At 38.4% G+C, this 15,472-nt stretch overlaps 1 protein-coding gene across 6 annotated transcripts in view; it reads right to left on the minus strand.

Annotated features, from left to right (window-relative positions):
• AFAP1 (actin filament associated protein 1) overlaps nt 1-15,472 on the minus strand; it is a 120,257-nt gene that overhangs the window by 16,354 nt on the left and 88,431 nt on the right. For all 6 annotated transcript variants that reach the window (XR_004750284.1, XR_004750285.1, XM_035324338.1 and 3 more), the window contains exons 7-11: nt 12,041-12,133; nt 10,968-11,052; nt 7,945-8,094; nt 4,432-4,643; nt 2,476-2,621 (exon numbers count right to left, since the gene is read on the minus strand). Coding sequence is in view for 4 of the 6 variants with exons in the window: in XM_035324338.1 (XP_035180229.1) it covers nt 2,476-2,621; nt 4,432-4,643; nt 7,945-8,094; nt 10,968-11,052; nt 12,041-12,133 (686 nt within the window). In the remaining 2 variants the exon portion in view is untranslated. The remainder of the gene's footprint in view (nt 1-2,475; nt 2,622-4,431; nt 4,644-7,944; nt 8,095-10,967; nt 11,053-12,040; nt 12,134-15,472) is intronic.

Raw genomic sequence — 15,472 nt, forward strand, 5'->3', positions numbered from 1 at the left:
TCTAGTTCACTGAATTTGTTATTCAGAGAGACAGACTTCATCCAGCTATGGCTCACCTGAGCCATGGGAGAGCCTGTTTCACAGGAGGGATGAACCTGCCTGGTTGAGCCTTTTAGGTCTGCCACAGCCCCAGTGAATGCACAGGTGGTACATAGGTGGAATAATCATTAGCCAGAAGCTTTTCTTGTTAAAACAAACAAACAGTAAAGATCCTAAGACAAATGCCATGATAAAAATATTTATCATATCTCATACTTCATTAGACATTATTAAAGGGCTGCATTTGTTTACTGCTCCTCTTAATGAAGAGCATTACTCAAGTGTTTCTGGTTAGTCCGAAGGACTGCATTTGGAGCTATTATTGTAGCTTTATTTATTTATTTATTTGACTAGCTTCATTGAGAGTAATGCATAAGAGCGAAGTCTGAAAACTGGGATATTCATTAACAACATCTGATGCACTTGCAGTAACTGTTTCCATCACCACAGTAAGATAACATTTATATAAGTATCTGCAAATGCTTCATAAGCATTATTTCACTAAGCCTCTCTAAACCAGTTTACAGATGCATCCATGTAAATTAACTGTATTCTAAAACTGCTAGATGGAAAAGCCATTGGAAAAAAAAAAAAAAAAAAAGGAACACCTCTTATTCGCCTTTCCTAGATGCCTAATGATTTACATAGAGGAAATTGATGGGATTATTAATGAAGAGCCAATCACTTGGCACAGTAACAGTCTCAGGAAAAGAATAACCAATAAATTGAAGTGACTGAATGATAACCAATGCTGTAATGATAACTGTTGTTAATTTGGAATATTGATATTTGTCCTATAAAGGGTGGCAATAATATCTTGTTTACACAAGCATCATGGTCATCTCTCCTTATTTCTAGGGGTAGTTGAAAATCAGCAGATGGCTATTCTACTTGCTTATTGACAAGCTCTTACAGTCTTTTTAAGACACCCAATGAATTTTAACTAATTCTTAATAGGGGAATTCTGCTATTTTGCAAGTTGTTTGACATTCCTTTCTAACATGTGGTCTAGTTGCATATGTTTTTTCACTTGGCTCCAATTAATATCACATTTGTTCAGAAAAGGAAAGCCAAGCAGTATTCAAGGGGAAAAGGTTTCCATTCTGTTTCTTTCTTAAATGTGGTTATTGTGAGATGCTGACTGAAGCAAAAATACACGTCAACACAGGATAAACTTTTTGAACCCTATTAACTTCAAATATTAATGTAAGTCTATAAGCTAAGTACATTTTGATTCTTTTTTTTTTTTTTTTTTTTTCAAAACTGGGATTGTGGTAACATTGAGTCATTTCCTATCAGAAGAAGTTCAAGCTAGATCCTGAATGAAACTGCATTTTCCCTTGCTAAAGCTCTTTTAACACCTAGCTAATGGAAGAAGAGCCTTCTTTTGGAAAACTCTGAAGCTTTTGCCCTTTTTTTTTTTTTTTTCATTTTCAGTCTGTTTAAAGTTATGACAGGCAGATGGGGTGTGATTCTCTAATGTATTGTCATGCGAATTCCATATTTGTGGAATTTGAAGAAAGTCTCATTTGGCAGAGATGAGGGATGATGCCTCTGCAAACTGTCTTGCCAGGCCACCCCTCTTGTGACCCCAGTAAACCATGGGGTACATCTGCAGCAGGAGATGTCGTGTGTCCCACTCGTTCCTTCGTTCCCTTTTCTAAACAATCTTATCTAGCCTAGGAAAAATGACGGTCTCATCACACCAGAGATTGCTTTAATGCCAAAATTAATTAATTAATTTACTTTGAACATGTAAATCACTCTATATGCTAAGTATGCATTCATTTTTTCAACACAGGATTGGTGATGGGGAATTCACTGGACTGATTTACATTTTAAACAGAATTTCTTTGCTGTACCCAAGACTCCTTCCCACTTTCCACCTCCTAAATTAAAAACTAGAAATTAATTGAACTGGAGCTTGACTAGGTTTTTAATTAATCAAAAAATAACTTAAAAGGGAAACGCTGAGAAGGTGACTACTCAAGATGTAAATTTGCTGCACATTTTTAGTGGTTCTGTTCAGATACAAATATTAATATAGCCAAGAAGTAAATAATTTTAAACCGCATAGATGCATAATTATTAACTTTTCAGCATTTGTCCTCTTCTAGTGATAGCTCCAAGGCTTCAATCAAAATAAAATATTAAAATATAGCATTTAATAAGGAGATTTACGGAAAAAAAAAAAAAAGAAAAATGAGTCAAGATTTGAGTAAAGTTGGATTGTGTCTGCATTTTTACAGAACTTTAGCAGGATGCCAACAAGATAATCTTAAACACATCTATCATGCTGTGATGCTGAGACACTTAAGGATTTCAAAATCTGGTAAAGGGCTGGGGGGATTTGATAAGTTCTGTTGGCACCAGAGTTATATGCAGATATAAATTTTCACAGTACTGAAAACACGCGGGCAGCTGAATGCCTCTCACCAGAAGGTCTGTTTTGCAGCCTGGATGACGCTTGCCGTCATTTCCACATCGATGTAGTCATAGTGCAGAGCTCCAGGGTCTGTTGAAGATCCTGTTTCTGCCAGCAACATCCCTATCCATCTGCCCATGTCTTCAGAGGAGGATGCCTGCAAGGAGAGGGCAGAAGCATACATGAGGTCTTTAGTCAGCCACTAAATTGGGGTTGTCACAGAATTATTTCAAAATGCTGCATTCTTCTTGGCTGACAAATTGCTACCATATTATATGAGAAGCTCTGGCTTTCTTCTGCTGAAGTCAGAAAACCCAGGATTTCTCACTGAATCTGCTTTGCTAGAAGTGCATTTTAAGTAAGCCATGTGCTCATCAGTTATAATGTAATACAAAGTGGGCAATCTCCACAAATGAAGAAAAAATAATCACTTAAGGCCAGTTGGTTTAGATTCAAGTCATGCTTATGTTAGACCTCAGAAAACTGAAAGCTGTAACAGAATTATTTTCCTAGGATAGCCTGGGGTTTTTAGTTAGGATGAATCCCGAGAATAAAATATTATTGCCAAGTAGAAACAAGGAAAGAAAATACTGAAACTGTAGAAGTTTTAAGTTTGGTTTTTGAAAAAGTCCACTTGCATTTGTTTAGCTGATGGCATTCACTTTCCTAGTGGCACAAGTAAAAACAAATATCATTATTTTTTTTTTAAATCATATTTTGCTTCAAGTTTCCAATTGCAAAGTTAAACAGTAGCAAAATAAATAATTGAAAAATGGGTGAAAAAAGGAGTGTGGTTTCTAATTTATTTATTTATTTGTTTATTTGTTTATTTATTTATTTAACATTTTATGGCCTTTCACAACTCCTTCAGCTGCTTTCTAGTTTTTCAGATTCTCTAAGGTGCTCACATGCAATAGGACTTTTTTGCAAGGACATGAGAATAGTATGACCTGCAGTGAGAAAACCAAGGTGCTCAAAGTGTCTGTCCTGCCATTGAAAACAATAGCTTGCCTCCTCCTGTATCTTCACTATCCTTGGCTTTAAGTGGCTTTGCATTTCAGCTTTCAGCATCTGAATAAACCCCTCTGTGAAAATCCTGAACCACTTTCCACAGTCCACTTTTAACAAGATCTGAAAACAATATCTGACATAATTGTTTAACTTAATTTTGGCTTTTCAGTCATATCTTGCCCTTGAATTTGTGGCAGAGCTGTTAAATGCTCTAAATAGTACTGGACATAACCATTGAAGGCAATTTTCTAGATCAGATGGTTTTCCTGTATCAGTTTGCCAGTCATCAGCAGTTGCCTTCTGTTTTAGAACTGGGATCCGATCAGCCTGGATCCTTCCCCAGGTCAGATAAGCAGTTGTCCAGGCTGCAAGGACTACCACCGAGCTCTTCTCTGCTCCCATCCATCCAGGCACACAGTTACTGTGCAGCTAACACAGATGAAGGTATGACCTCTGTGGTGCTAGGAATGTCACTCATCAAGTTGCTGGCACAATGTCTTTCCTTACTGCAGGATTACATTTACAGGGATTCAGGCTGAACAAAAGTAGTTCATGTAAGTAACTGATAATTAATGAGTGTTAAGATCTTGAGAGTTCTCATCAACAGCAGTCCAATATTTAATTATTGCTGTTATTTACCCAAAGTAATTATACCTCTGATACAAAAGTGTGACTAGAGAAGGAGCACAGAGATTTTTAGTAACAAGTCAATGGAACACCAATGCAGGGAAAAAAATCTTACAGAGATTTCTGAATTGCATAATGCAACTTGGCCCTAAATCTCAGTTCCCCCTTTGCCTATAATTCTTATTTTTTTTCTCCCTCCAGCATCTATTATCCATCTCTGTAATAATATTACTCCAAAGATTTTTCAAATGGCCAGTTAGTATGGAAGTGCTTCTCTAATTTAGCTTGTGGTAGTCCCTGCAAGTCATAGTCATTAGTATGCATGGCACCTCAAGCACAGCAACCTCCTGCCCATTTCGAAGCAGCCGGAAGGTCAGGGGATGCTTTGAATCCAGTCCTGGGATGACTTCGCAGCCACGGAGAGGGATAGAAACAATGTGTGTCTTCAGATCTGTCCTGTCCTTGTGGAAAATGAGTTTATTATCTTTCACTCGGCACCAGCGCTCACGCCAACGGTTATTTGAGAGCACATTGAGATATCCTGCAACAAAATGAAACGTGAGATGTTTTACTCCTGACTTTTTTTGGAAAAAAAAAAAAAAAGCAACTTACTTTTCAATGTAATGCCAGAATTTTAAAAACTTATTGCTCTTTCAATAGAATGTCCATATGGATTTTATGAAGACACGTATATGACTCTGCTCTGCAAAAAGCATATAAAGATGTGATCCTGCTCACCTGCAAATGGCTTTCTGTGTTAGTCTCTGCAGTGGCCGGGTGAGCTCACCAAACCCCAAGACTTTAGTAAGAAGGGAAGAGGGAGAGTAGTAACAAGTACATACACAGCTGATGTGCTCACACAGCATTTTCATAAAAGAACCACTTTCTTAGTGTATAATGTTTTTGATAACTGTGACTGCCCAAATTTTCTGGGAATACCACAGCTCCTATTATATAATTAGGTGATGAGCTGGCTTCTGTAACACCCACAGTCAGTGTCCCAAAGACCTACAAATACTAAATTCCTTCCACTCAATGGCAGTTCATTCTGCTTTGCCAGGAAGAACAAATAGCACAGTTAGCTGTACACAGTGATATTACCTGTTCTGATTTCATGTAGAAAGAAGAATGCAACACTTCTAAAGAAGAATTTAAAGGGTCACTACTGATGTCAATAGAAATAAAATTAATATTGGCTTAAAATTAATATTGGCTTAAAACTCAAGAAAATTTACAAAATTTACATTTTACATACAAAATTTAACTACACTTTACACAAGGTTTTTTTTGTTTGTTTTTTTTTTTTTTTCCAAGGATACTACAATGCCCTTAGAACAAATCAAAATTTCATGACTAAATTGCATTTTAAATAAATCCTGCTTTTGTAATCATGGTCTATAACAGATGCAGACAGTATCTAGGCATATAGAGTCAGAAAACAGGGAGTGTCTTTTCTTCCCTGTCCCTTAGCGACGATCATTCCAGACTCAGATGTTAAAATCAGGAAAATGAACATCCAGTTTTGCTGTCTGGTCACTTGTAAATGGAGGGGAAAAAAAGGCAAACAAAAAAACCCTCCAACACATATATATTTTGCTTCCACATTACAGTTACATGACTACAACACGTTTTCAAACATGCAATGAAGAAAGAGACAAGTAATACCTTGCACAGGCCAGAATTTATGTAAAAAATCTATCTCAGGTCTGATTTTCATTTAAGCACTTAATCATTTTGGATAGCTATCTCGTTGGATTTCATTAAAGCTATGACTTATCATTATTTTTTCTGGATTTCCCTTCCAACATTATAATTCCAATGTCAAAGCTTGATCCAACAGGATATAGCAGATCAGAATTGTGCACATCTTGGAAGGTGCCATAAAAAAGGAGGATGTGCACAATCCTGTGATTTTGGCTCCTTGTTATGATCACACTCTCCAACTCTCTTTGCTCCTCCTGTAACAAAAACCTGTATAGCTGTGCATTATAATAGAATCCCTAGAAATGGAAAACCCTTCATGTGCAAGCCAGCTGGCTTGTTTTGGAGAGAGTCCTTTTTTTCAGAAAGTACTTTTCCCCCACTTCTGCTCCCAGTACAGCTGTAAAAAAATCCTCTTCCAAACCCTCATACTTAAATAATCAGGACTGCATATTTGTCCTCCACAATATCCCTACATAAACATTCAGAGCTTGACATGACCAAAATGCCTTGAGTGTGTTTCCAGTTGGGGCATTATCACTTCAGCTTAGTCCAGGTGGCTGAAGATCAGTGATGCTGTAGGGAAGAACTTTGCTGTGACTCTGAGTGCAGGCGAGTTTCTATTTCCACTCTAGCTGGGTGTCCTCTGTAGCCCCACTGTGCCTTTCCCTTTGTTCGTGGTAGGCAGAGCCTTCTAAAGTGTAAAAGCCTTCAACTATGGAGCAACCTCCCAGAGGGTATTGCACTCAGCTAAATTTCTGGTGGTGAGAAACTCCTTTTGCAAAGACTTCCTGCAATGACCAAAGCCTAGACACTTACAATACATTTTTCTATAAAATTTGCAAGTGGTGTAGAGAAGAGCCAAATGCAGACAATAGTAATGGCTGTATTTATGTCCATTTCTGAAATAAGGATAGAAGTACTAGGAATTATATTGCACAGCTGTGGTTAACATATCACATAATATGATATAATCAACAGACTATGAGACCCAGGAAGTTAGAGGTTTTATGGAAGCCAGATGCTTCGGACAATGCATCTGGCTGGACACAGCTTTTACCAGCTGTTCTTTTGCTTGATAAATCACATCTGTACTTAGATGATGTATGGACATATATGCACACACTTATTTAATCACAGATTGCTTATGGGAATGATTCCCAAAGTGTGGCTTGAGAGCCACCTGCCATCTATGAAGTTCTTGCTGGTGGTCTACAGATCTGTTTCTTTCACACTGGGTAAGCATCCATCACACTTTGTGCTGCCTAATCACAGATTTCTGTGTTTCCCAGAGTTTTCCTAATCAATTAAAAGGGTACAGGCAAATCCAAATTCAAAATCCAATGCAACTGATTCACATCTATCTTGCTAGGAACTTTTTTGGAGAAGGCTGGAAGAAGGGTGGGATCAAATTTATTCAAATAAATAGGTGTTACTTAACATTGGAACACCAAAAGGAGAACAGGAGAATGTAAATATATTGCATTGTCTGAAAAATAGCAGAGCTGTGATGACATCAGCTAAATGCATGACACAAAGTCCTGACTGGTAAGCAAACATTAACAGCTCAGATACATAACATAGGCATATTCTGCATGTCTTTTTATATACTTTCTCGGTGTTGCCAAGCAGTACAGCTGTCATTAGGAATAATCAACTTTAGCAGTTAAAATAACTTACCAGAAATTTGTTACTTCATTCAAGTTTTGCCCCATACATATCACTTTGGGAACCACAACTACAGTCAAATCACTTTAGCTGAGGCCAGTTGACTGCTATCATGACTGCCATCACATATAACATCATCATAAAAAAACCCAGAGCCTTCCCAAGAACCTTATTCTAAATCCTACGGTAAATTTATTCTATGATATAGCCTATATTCATTTTATACCTGTTTGTTTGAAAACAGCTCTTGTTTCCTTCATAACCTGTGCTACCATTTTATTAAAATAGTCAAGCACTTTAGTCTCTTTTCAAGTGATAAGCTATTGATAAGCTCTTTCATCGTGAGTGCATACTTCTGATGTGGGGGTGAGAATTAAAGCAGTAAAAGCTCACTTAAAGGAATTTCTAGCTTAGAATTTTATAAGATTTTAGTCACAAGCTGCATTTCAGACTCCAAAAGAAAAATGTTTTACCACATGTTGGAACATCTTCTTCAGCTGATGAGGTCTGTTCATCTGTTGATGGCTTTTTCTTTCCTAAACCTATGATCTTCGTTATCTTTTTCCCTGTTACTTTCGTCACAGTGCCCTTGGCTTCTGATTTTGAACTTTTTTTCCTCTTCACTATGAAGAAAGCAAAAGTGTGTATTTTAGTATGTTTAAATTATCCAATCAACAGAGGGAACCTAAGCAAAAATAGTAATCCAGGTATCCAGAAAACCAAAAATCAAGCTTCTAATTCAATTTCATTTAATCAAGCTTAAAGTCTATTTCCAAAACAGTTGTCATCTAAATTATCAATATGAATGAAATATTTACCTCATATACACAAGAATAAAAATCCAGCCAGATGATAAGTCACCAATCTAAATATTTACCTCAAAGTATTTCAACAGTTAAGTATTTAACAAGAGTATGATTGCCTAGCAAAAGTGGCCCTGCCATTAAGGAATATAAAAAAAATGGGCCTATTAGAAAGACAAAACTTATAAATTAGCAATTAACAAGTTAGTGGGATCAGTATTCAATGATTAAAAGTTTGCACTGTTTGTTGTCTTGCAGGCTTACATGAAAAAGCTTGAGGAAAGGAGAGATTTTGCCAGCTGCCAGTCTATGCTTCCATTAAACATGTTAGTAGTAAAATTACAGCTGTATGCATTGAACCATGGTGAGCTACTGAAGGTAACATGGCAAAGACAATGGATTTCATATTGAGAAATGCCTACCTGACTAAAGCCATAACTAACTGACTGATAAATAGGGAAAAATGTTTCTAAAGCAAAAAGAATTGAAAAAAAAATAAAAGAAGAAAAAAAAAAAGGAAAAAAAAATCTATTATTTGTAAAACAGAACCCCCCAAAAATAAATCATCTTCATTTCAGAAATGATGTTCAGTGGATTTGAATTCCATCAACAGAGCAAAAATTACTCTGAGAACTGTCAGGGTAGCAAATTTACCCATGAACTCGCACTGATTTATGATTTTGATGAAAAATACATTTAAAATAGTTACTGACTGAGCTGCTCTAAGTTTATCCCTGACCTACCAACTCCCTTTGCTACTTCCCCAAAACAGAACATTTAGTGGTTATGGATTTGTGTAAACCGAAGAGAAATAGGACAAAATGTTCACATGAAAAATAATTATGAACTGATGAACTGGGAAGAATTCACGGAAAACAGAGTAGCAGTTTAGGACTCACAATGGCACAATTTATCATGTTTAGTTTAATTTTTAGCTAACATGGAAAACGATTTAGAAATTGTATCTGTAGCCAAGACTGTACAAGTAAATCTGCCACCTGCTATGTGCAGTGCTGAGGGGGAAAAGGTGCTTTTGGGGAGTGGATAGCTTTTGCTCCAGCAAATATCAATGCAGTGTGTGCAAGCAAAGGTCCAATTCTCTCTTCCTAAGGAAAGGCTTTTTACAACTTACCCAGAGCTTTCCAAACATGAAACAAACTCCCACAGTTGAGGGAGCTATTTTATTCTGCTGTAGTACTGAGAGGCAGCAGAAACAAGGCCTTCATGACTTTATGTTTTAGTCTCTACTGATTGCATGACTGCAAGTGATTTTTGTCACAAAAGCCTTTTCTTCTCTTCTCCTTCCCACAGCAAAACAAGAAGCTGGTTAAGAGTGGCAGAAAGGCTGGTCTATGGGTGATATACAGAAAAGCAAGCTTCCTTAAGTATTTCCTTTCCATTGTTTAAAACCAATTAAAAATATTGCAGCTACACCCAGGACCACTTAAAATATTTTAATCTCTTTGTAGTTATTAATGCCTGTTAATATCATTACTACACAGTTGAAGGTCATAATTTTCAAATATTTTTAATTACCCTTCTTGAGATATCTGAGGTGTGCTGGCTTTCTAGCAGCTCATGCTCCACCAGCATGCTTCCTGAAGCCCACCACTTTTGGTGGTGGCCTACCAGCCACTTTTCGACATCTTGGACAACATCCATTCAGCTTGTTTATCACTGAGATGCTCAGCAGGCTCCAGAGGTTAAAACAATACTGAGCTTTTTGAAAGCTAAGTGGAAGACTTCATGTTGTGGAATCTGACCGTGTGCTGCAGCTTCTACAAACCACCATAGCTGGCATTGTGCCATACTGTTGGGTATGTAAGAAATCTTTATGGTCAGGAAATGTTGAAAAACGACACAGGAAGAAGACAGTGAGAGAGTCAAAAGGTGAGACACGGCTGGCACCAAAACCTGTATTGACACATTGTGTTCTCTGTGGCTCACATTACCCTCATCTTCACAGCTGTAGAAAAATGTCAGTTTTGTGTATCTAAATGATACCTTTGCTACACATCAAGCTAAGGAAGTCACAGAAGTTTCTTTGTTTTGGGGAGGAGGGTGAGATGTGGGGATGGAAGTATAGGGGTTGAGTTTGTTACACATAACTCAGACAAAATTCCCTCTGGGTTTGGGATGTGCCTTTGTCAGATTATAAGGAATACATAATATGCACAGCTCCAAAGTACCATGTGTAAAATTATATGATTATATAAACCCACTGATATTACATGATTAGGTACATTTTAATATGTTAATATATATAATCATACATAATACGCATTTTTACGTATGTGTATAAATACATGCATATAGACTGACATATGTCTGTACATATAAATATATAACATGCACGATTCTCTCTTTCTCGTATTCAGTGATAGCTTTTTTTGCTTAAAATCTACATTCACTGTTCATGTTGCCACTGTATACAATTACCACAAGCAACTGTTAGATGCTTATAGTGGTTGTGCTTGTCCTGGAAAAAAATGTACTTTTGAATACACAAAAAGGCCAAGTTGAAATTTCTGTATTCTATTTACTTGTACTAATTATATTGATTTTACCCACACAATAACAATTCAAAATCACTACTACCTATTTAAAGATAAAAATAAAAATCAATATCTATTTTAATACTCTCTGTATTTGCAGACACTCTTTACAGCAAGCATCCAACATTTGAGACTTACCTTGTTCTTTTCCATTGCACACCGTAGTGACGCCATTTTCCACAGCACCCTCCCCATCTGAACTTGGCCTCTCAGATGACAACTTCTGCAAGGACAAAGAAAGCTGACATATAATGTCACCTTTATCAAATTAAGTATCATGAGTCAAATTAAACATATGCTTGCTATGAAGTAAAATGCTTTCTAAGCACTGATCCACTTGAAGACAAACTTAAGTTAGTAAAAAGTTCAGTTTTTGCTTTTTTTTTTTTTTTTTTTTTTTTTTTTAATACTACCCCATAGGCTTTAGAATAGCACAGAAACTACAAATTAACTCCTTATTTGAAAGCACAGTAAAAAGATTTTAGATCCCAGGAAATTGGTGATTCTTTGTCAGTAAGACTTTTAAGTAGGGCCTATAGAGGTGTTTGATCATGTGGATGCCTTAACACAGCAGGGGCTTAATCAGTGATGGTAAAGTACTGACCATTTACTGCAGAGTTGTTCTCCTTCCTAATTCTTGCTCAAATAGCTTGCTGAGTAAAGGAAGCAGAGACAACTACTTGTGGTAGTTTCTTACAAGTTTCTGTGTTAAGGCAGAAATGCCTGAAAGGGTCTGCTGAAACTGTGACAGCATGCCCAGGGAGATCTTTAAAAACTAAATTCTCAAAAAGAAAAGACTTCCCCTCAAAACTCCTCTATCATTTTCAGCTATTCTTTCCTGAGTGTTACAGCCTTGCTTGTACTTTGCACTATACAGAGAGTGTCTCTGCAATGCAGCTCACACAGCACAGCTACTTGGTCTGCATCATTTAGCAGCTCAAGAGAAGCTGCTATTGGAAACAATACAGTCTGTGAGTTGTTCATGACCGAATGAATAGACAGGGCAGAATTTTTAACTCTGAAGGATGTACACCCATACCCAAATAAATTAAGAGAATGCAGGGGGTAAAACACCAACAAAAATCAGCAAATATTTATTTAAAACCTCCCCAGAATATGTTATAACAAGAAGAAGTTAGTGCATTAAATCCAAAATCTAAATCCAATTTCAGCTTTTTTAGAAGTTAGCATTATCGGTGTGATAACTTTACCTTTTCCAGTTCTGTCTTGTGTACTGGAGAACTAGACAATGGCCCATCGGAGTCTACAGTGCCTGTACAGTTGCTGCACACATCTTTTATAACCTTAGGAGACGAAAAATAAAAAATACAAAAATATTAATTAGCTACCAAATACAAATCTGAGAAATTATGTATGAATGTTAAGGGAAAATAGGAAGGAGAATCACAAAGCCATTTAGAAGGCTGGCAGGTTAGCAAAGCATCAATGTGAAAATCTCCCTGTCCACAGCTATGTGTTAGGCAGGCTGCCACTAAACAAAGCTCTCCACACTGCCTCCCCAAGTCATTTTGTGTGTGACCTGGAGGAGACATAATGTCTAGAGGTGGAAGGTTTCAATTTCTAGACAAGCTAAGCGTCGAGGCTCTCCTGAGTAAAGAAACCAACAGCGCTAGTGATTTCTATGCGCTAGTTTTGCAATATGAACTCAGCTGACACCAACAAATTGCTTGCACTATGATGAAAAGGAGAATAGTTTTGCATAGCATATTACCCAACTGTTTTTGTTGTTGTTGTTTTTGGTTTTGTTTTGGTTTTGCTATTGAAGACACAAGGAAGTGCCAATGAATACCTTGGAGTGGTATTTTGTGATATTTTCATTTTATACTTTCATACAGACATAAAGGTATAGGTCAAAGTAATTGTAAATGTGTTTTCAGAAATGGGAATGGCATTAAGTCAGCTTTTAAAATGTTAAATAAAAATCCAGAACCTAGAAATCAATGAGATTTTGATAGAAATTGAAGAAGTTCAAAACCTGAAACTAAATAAATGTAAAAATATGCAATAAGCAAAGACATTTGTTGATTCCCTATGGACATCACTACTTTTTTTTTTCTTTTTTTTTTTTTTTTTTCCCCTCTAGTAAGGTACCCACCTGACCATTATCAGTCTGAAATTGCTAGCGCTGATGAGGACAGATCTTGAAACTTCATGTCGATTAATGTGAAGAATGATTACACTTTTTGTGTCACACATGCTTCTCATTACTCTTTTTTTTTTGTCAACTTACCTTCTGACTGTGATGACATAGAGGCTAAAGGTCTACATGAGAAGTCAGAAAAAGTGGGCTAGGGAAAGCAGCAATAATCACTACTATCATTTTTAAAGCTTTTCAGACATACATGAAATAAAAATTTTAAGTAGATACTTGGACAGATAAATTAGAAAGCAGCAGACAGAGAAATTAGAACACACCCTTTGTGGGGAGAGCTCTTCAGTGTTCAGCATGTCTAATCAGTGTTTACCACATCTTATCATTTATGAAAAGCAGGTCCTGATTGACTAACCTGATCTCCTTCAATGATAAGATGACCTGCTGAGTGCATGAGAGGCTGTGCATGTTGTTTACTTAGACTTTAGCAAAACATTTGAAGTTGTTTCCCACAGCCCTCTCCTGGAGAAACTGGCTGCTCATGGCTTGGCTGGACATACTGTCAGCTGGTTTAAAACCTGTCTGGGTGGCCAGGCCCAAAGGGTCACAGTGAATGGAGTCAAATCCAGTTGGCAGCCAGTCACAAGTGGTGCTCCCCAGGGCTCTGTACTGGGGGCAGTTTTGTTTAACATTTTTAACAACAAATTTGATGAGGGGATTGAGTGCACCCTCAGTAAGCCTGCAGACAAGACCAAGTTGGGTGGGAGTGTTGATCTGCTTGAGGGCTGGAAGGCTTGGCAGAAGAATCTGGATAGGCTGGATCAATGGGCTGTTTCCAGTTGTAAGGCATTCAATAAGTCTTGAGTGCTACATTTCAGTCATAATAATGCCATGCAGCGGTATAGGCTCAGGTCAGGGAAGAGTGTCTGGAAAGTTGCCTGGCAGAAAAGGACCTGAGGGTGCTGTGCTGGTTGGCAGCCAAATGAACATGAGTGAGCAGTGTGCCCAGCTGGCCAAGAAAGCCAATGCCATCCTGGCCTGCATCAGAAATCAAGTGATCAGCAGGCCTAAGGAAGTGATTGTCCCTCAGGACTTGCCACTAGTGAGACTGCACCTTGTGTGCTGTGTTTAGTTTTGAGCCCTACGCTACAAGGACATTGAGTTGTGAAATGTGTTCAGAGAAGAGCAACAAAGCTGGTGAAAGGACTAGAAAACAAGATATATGAGGAGTGACTCCGGGAACTGGGCCTGTGTAGTCTAGGGAAAAGGAGGCTTAGGGGAGACCTGATCACTGTCTACAACTATAGAACCATAGAACCATAGAATATCCTGAGTTGGAAGGGACCCACAAGGATCATCGAGTCCAACTTCTGGCTCCACACAGGACCACTCAAAAATTCAGACCATATGACTGAGAGCACAGTCCAAACACTTTTTAAACTCTGATAGGCTCGGTGTCATGACTATGTCCCTGGGGAGCCTGTTCCAGTGTGTTACCATACTCTCAGTGAAGAATTTCTTCCTGATGTCCAGTCTGAACCACCCCTGTCGCAGCTTGACACCATTTCTGCAGGTCCTATTCCTGGTTACTAAAGAGAATAGATTAGCGCCTGCCCCTCCACTCCCCCTCATGAGGAAGCTGTAGGCTGCAATGAAGCCTCCCCTCAGCCTCCTCTTTTCCAGGCTCAACAGCTGGAAAAGAGGAGGCTGAGGGGAGGAACAGCTTTCCTCATATGTCTGCCCCTTTAGGCCCTTCACCATCTTTGTAGCCCTTCTCTGGACACTCTCCAACAGTTTCACGTACTTTTTGTACGATGGTGCCCAGAACTGCACACAGTACTCGAGGTGAGGCTGCACCAGCGCAGAACAGAGTGGGATAATCCCTTGTCTTCCCTTGATCGACTAGATGGATGATATGATCATAAAAGGAAATCAAATTTGTTAAACAGGACCTACCCCTTGTGAACCCATGTTGGCTGGAACCTATGACTGCATTGTCCCCCCAGATGTGCTTCAATAACTCCCAGGATAATTTTCTCCATAATTTAACCAAGCACTGATGTGAGACTGACAGGCTTGTGGTTACCAGGGTCTTCTTTCTTGCCCTTCTTGAAAATTGGCATGACATTTGCTAGCTTCCAGTCAACTGGCACCTCTCCAGATTCCCAAGACCATTGAAAAATAATTGCAAGAGGTTCTGCAAATAGGCAATACAAGGCTGTGATAGACTTTCACTGGACACTCCTGCATGCAGGATGCTCAATGTTGCCATTGTGAATAAAATAGCTTCACAGAAGATCCTGTCTGAAAAAAAATATTGAGATTTTTCCTCATGGGCAGACATGGGAGGAATGAGCATCCCGCAGTGCCAGACACCTCCCCTCCCACACAGTCTCATCCCCGTTCAGAAATGTCTCCTCCGAAGCACTGCACCAGCACAGCAGGCACATGGATCCGGCCAGGGAGAGGCCCCATCCCGTCATCGGCATGGCCACCAGCACCCAGCCGCCACTGCCACGGAGGCACCGAG

Source organism: Oxyura jamaicensis, chromosome 4, assembly GCF_011077185.1.
Source record: "Oxyura jamaicensis isolate SHBP4307 breed ruddy duck chromosome 4, BPBGC_Ojam_1.0, whole genome shotgun sequence".
NCBI classification, from domain to species: Eukaryota; Metazoa; Chordata; class Aves; order Anseriformes; family Anatidae; genus Oxyura; species Oxyura jamaicensis.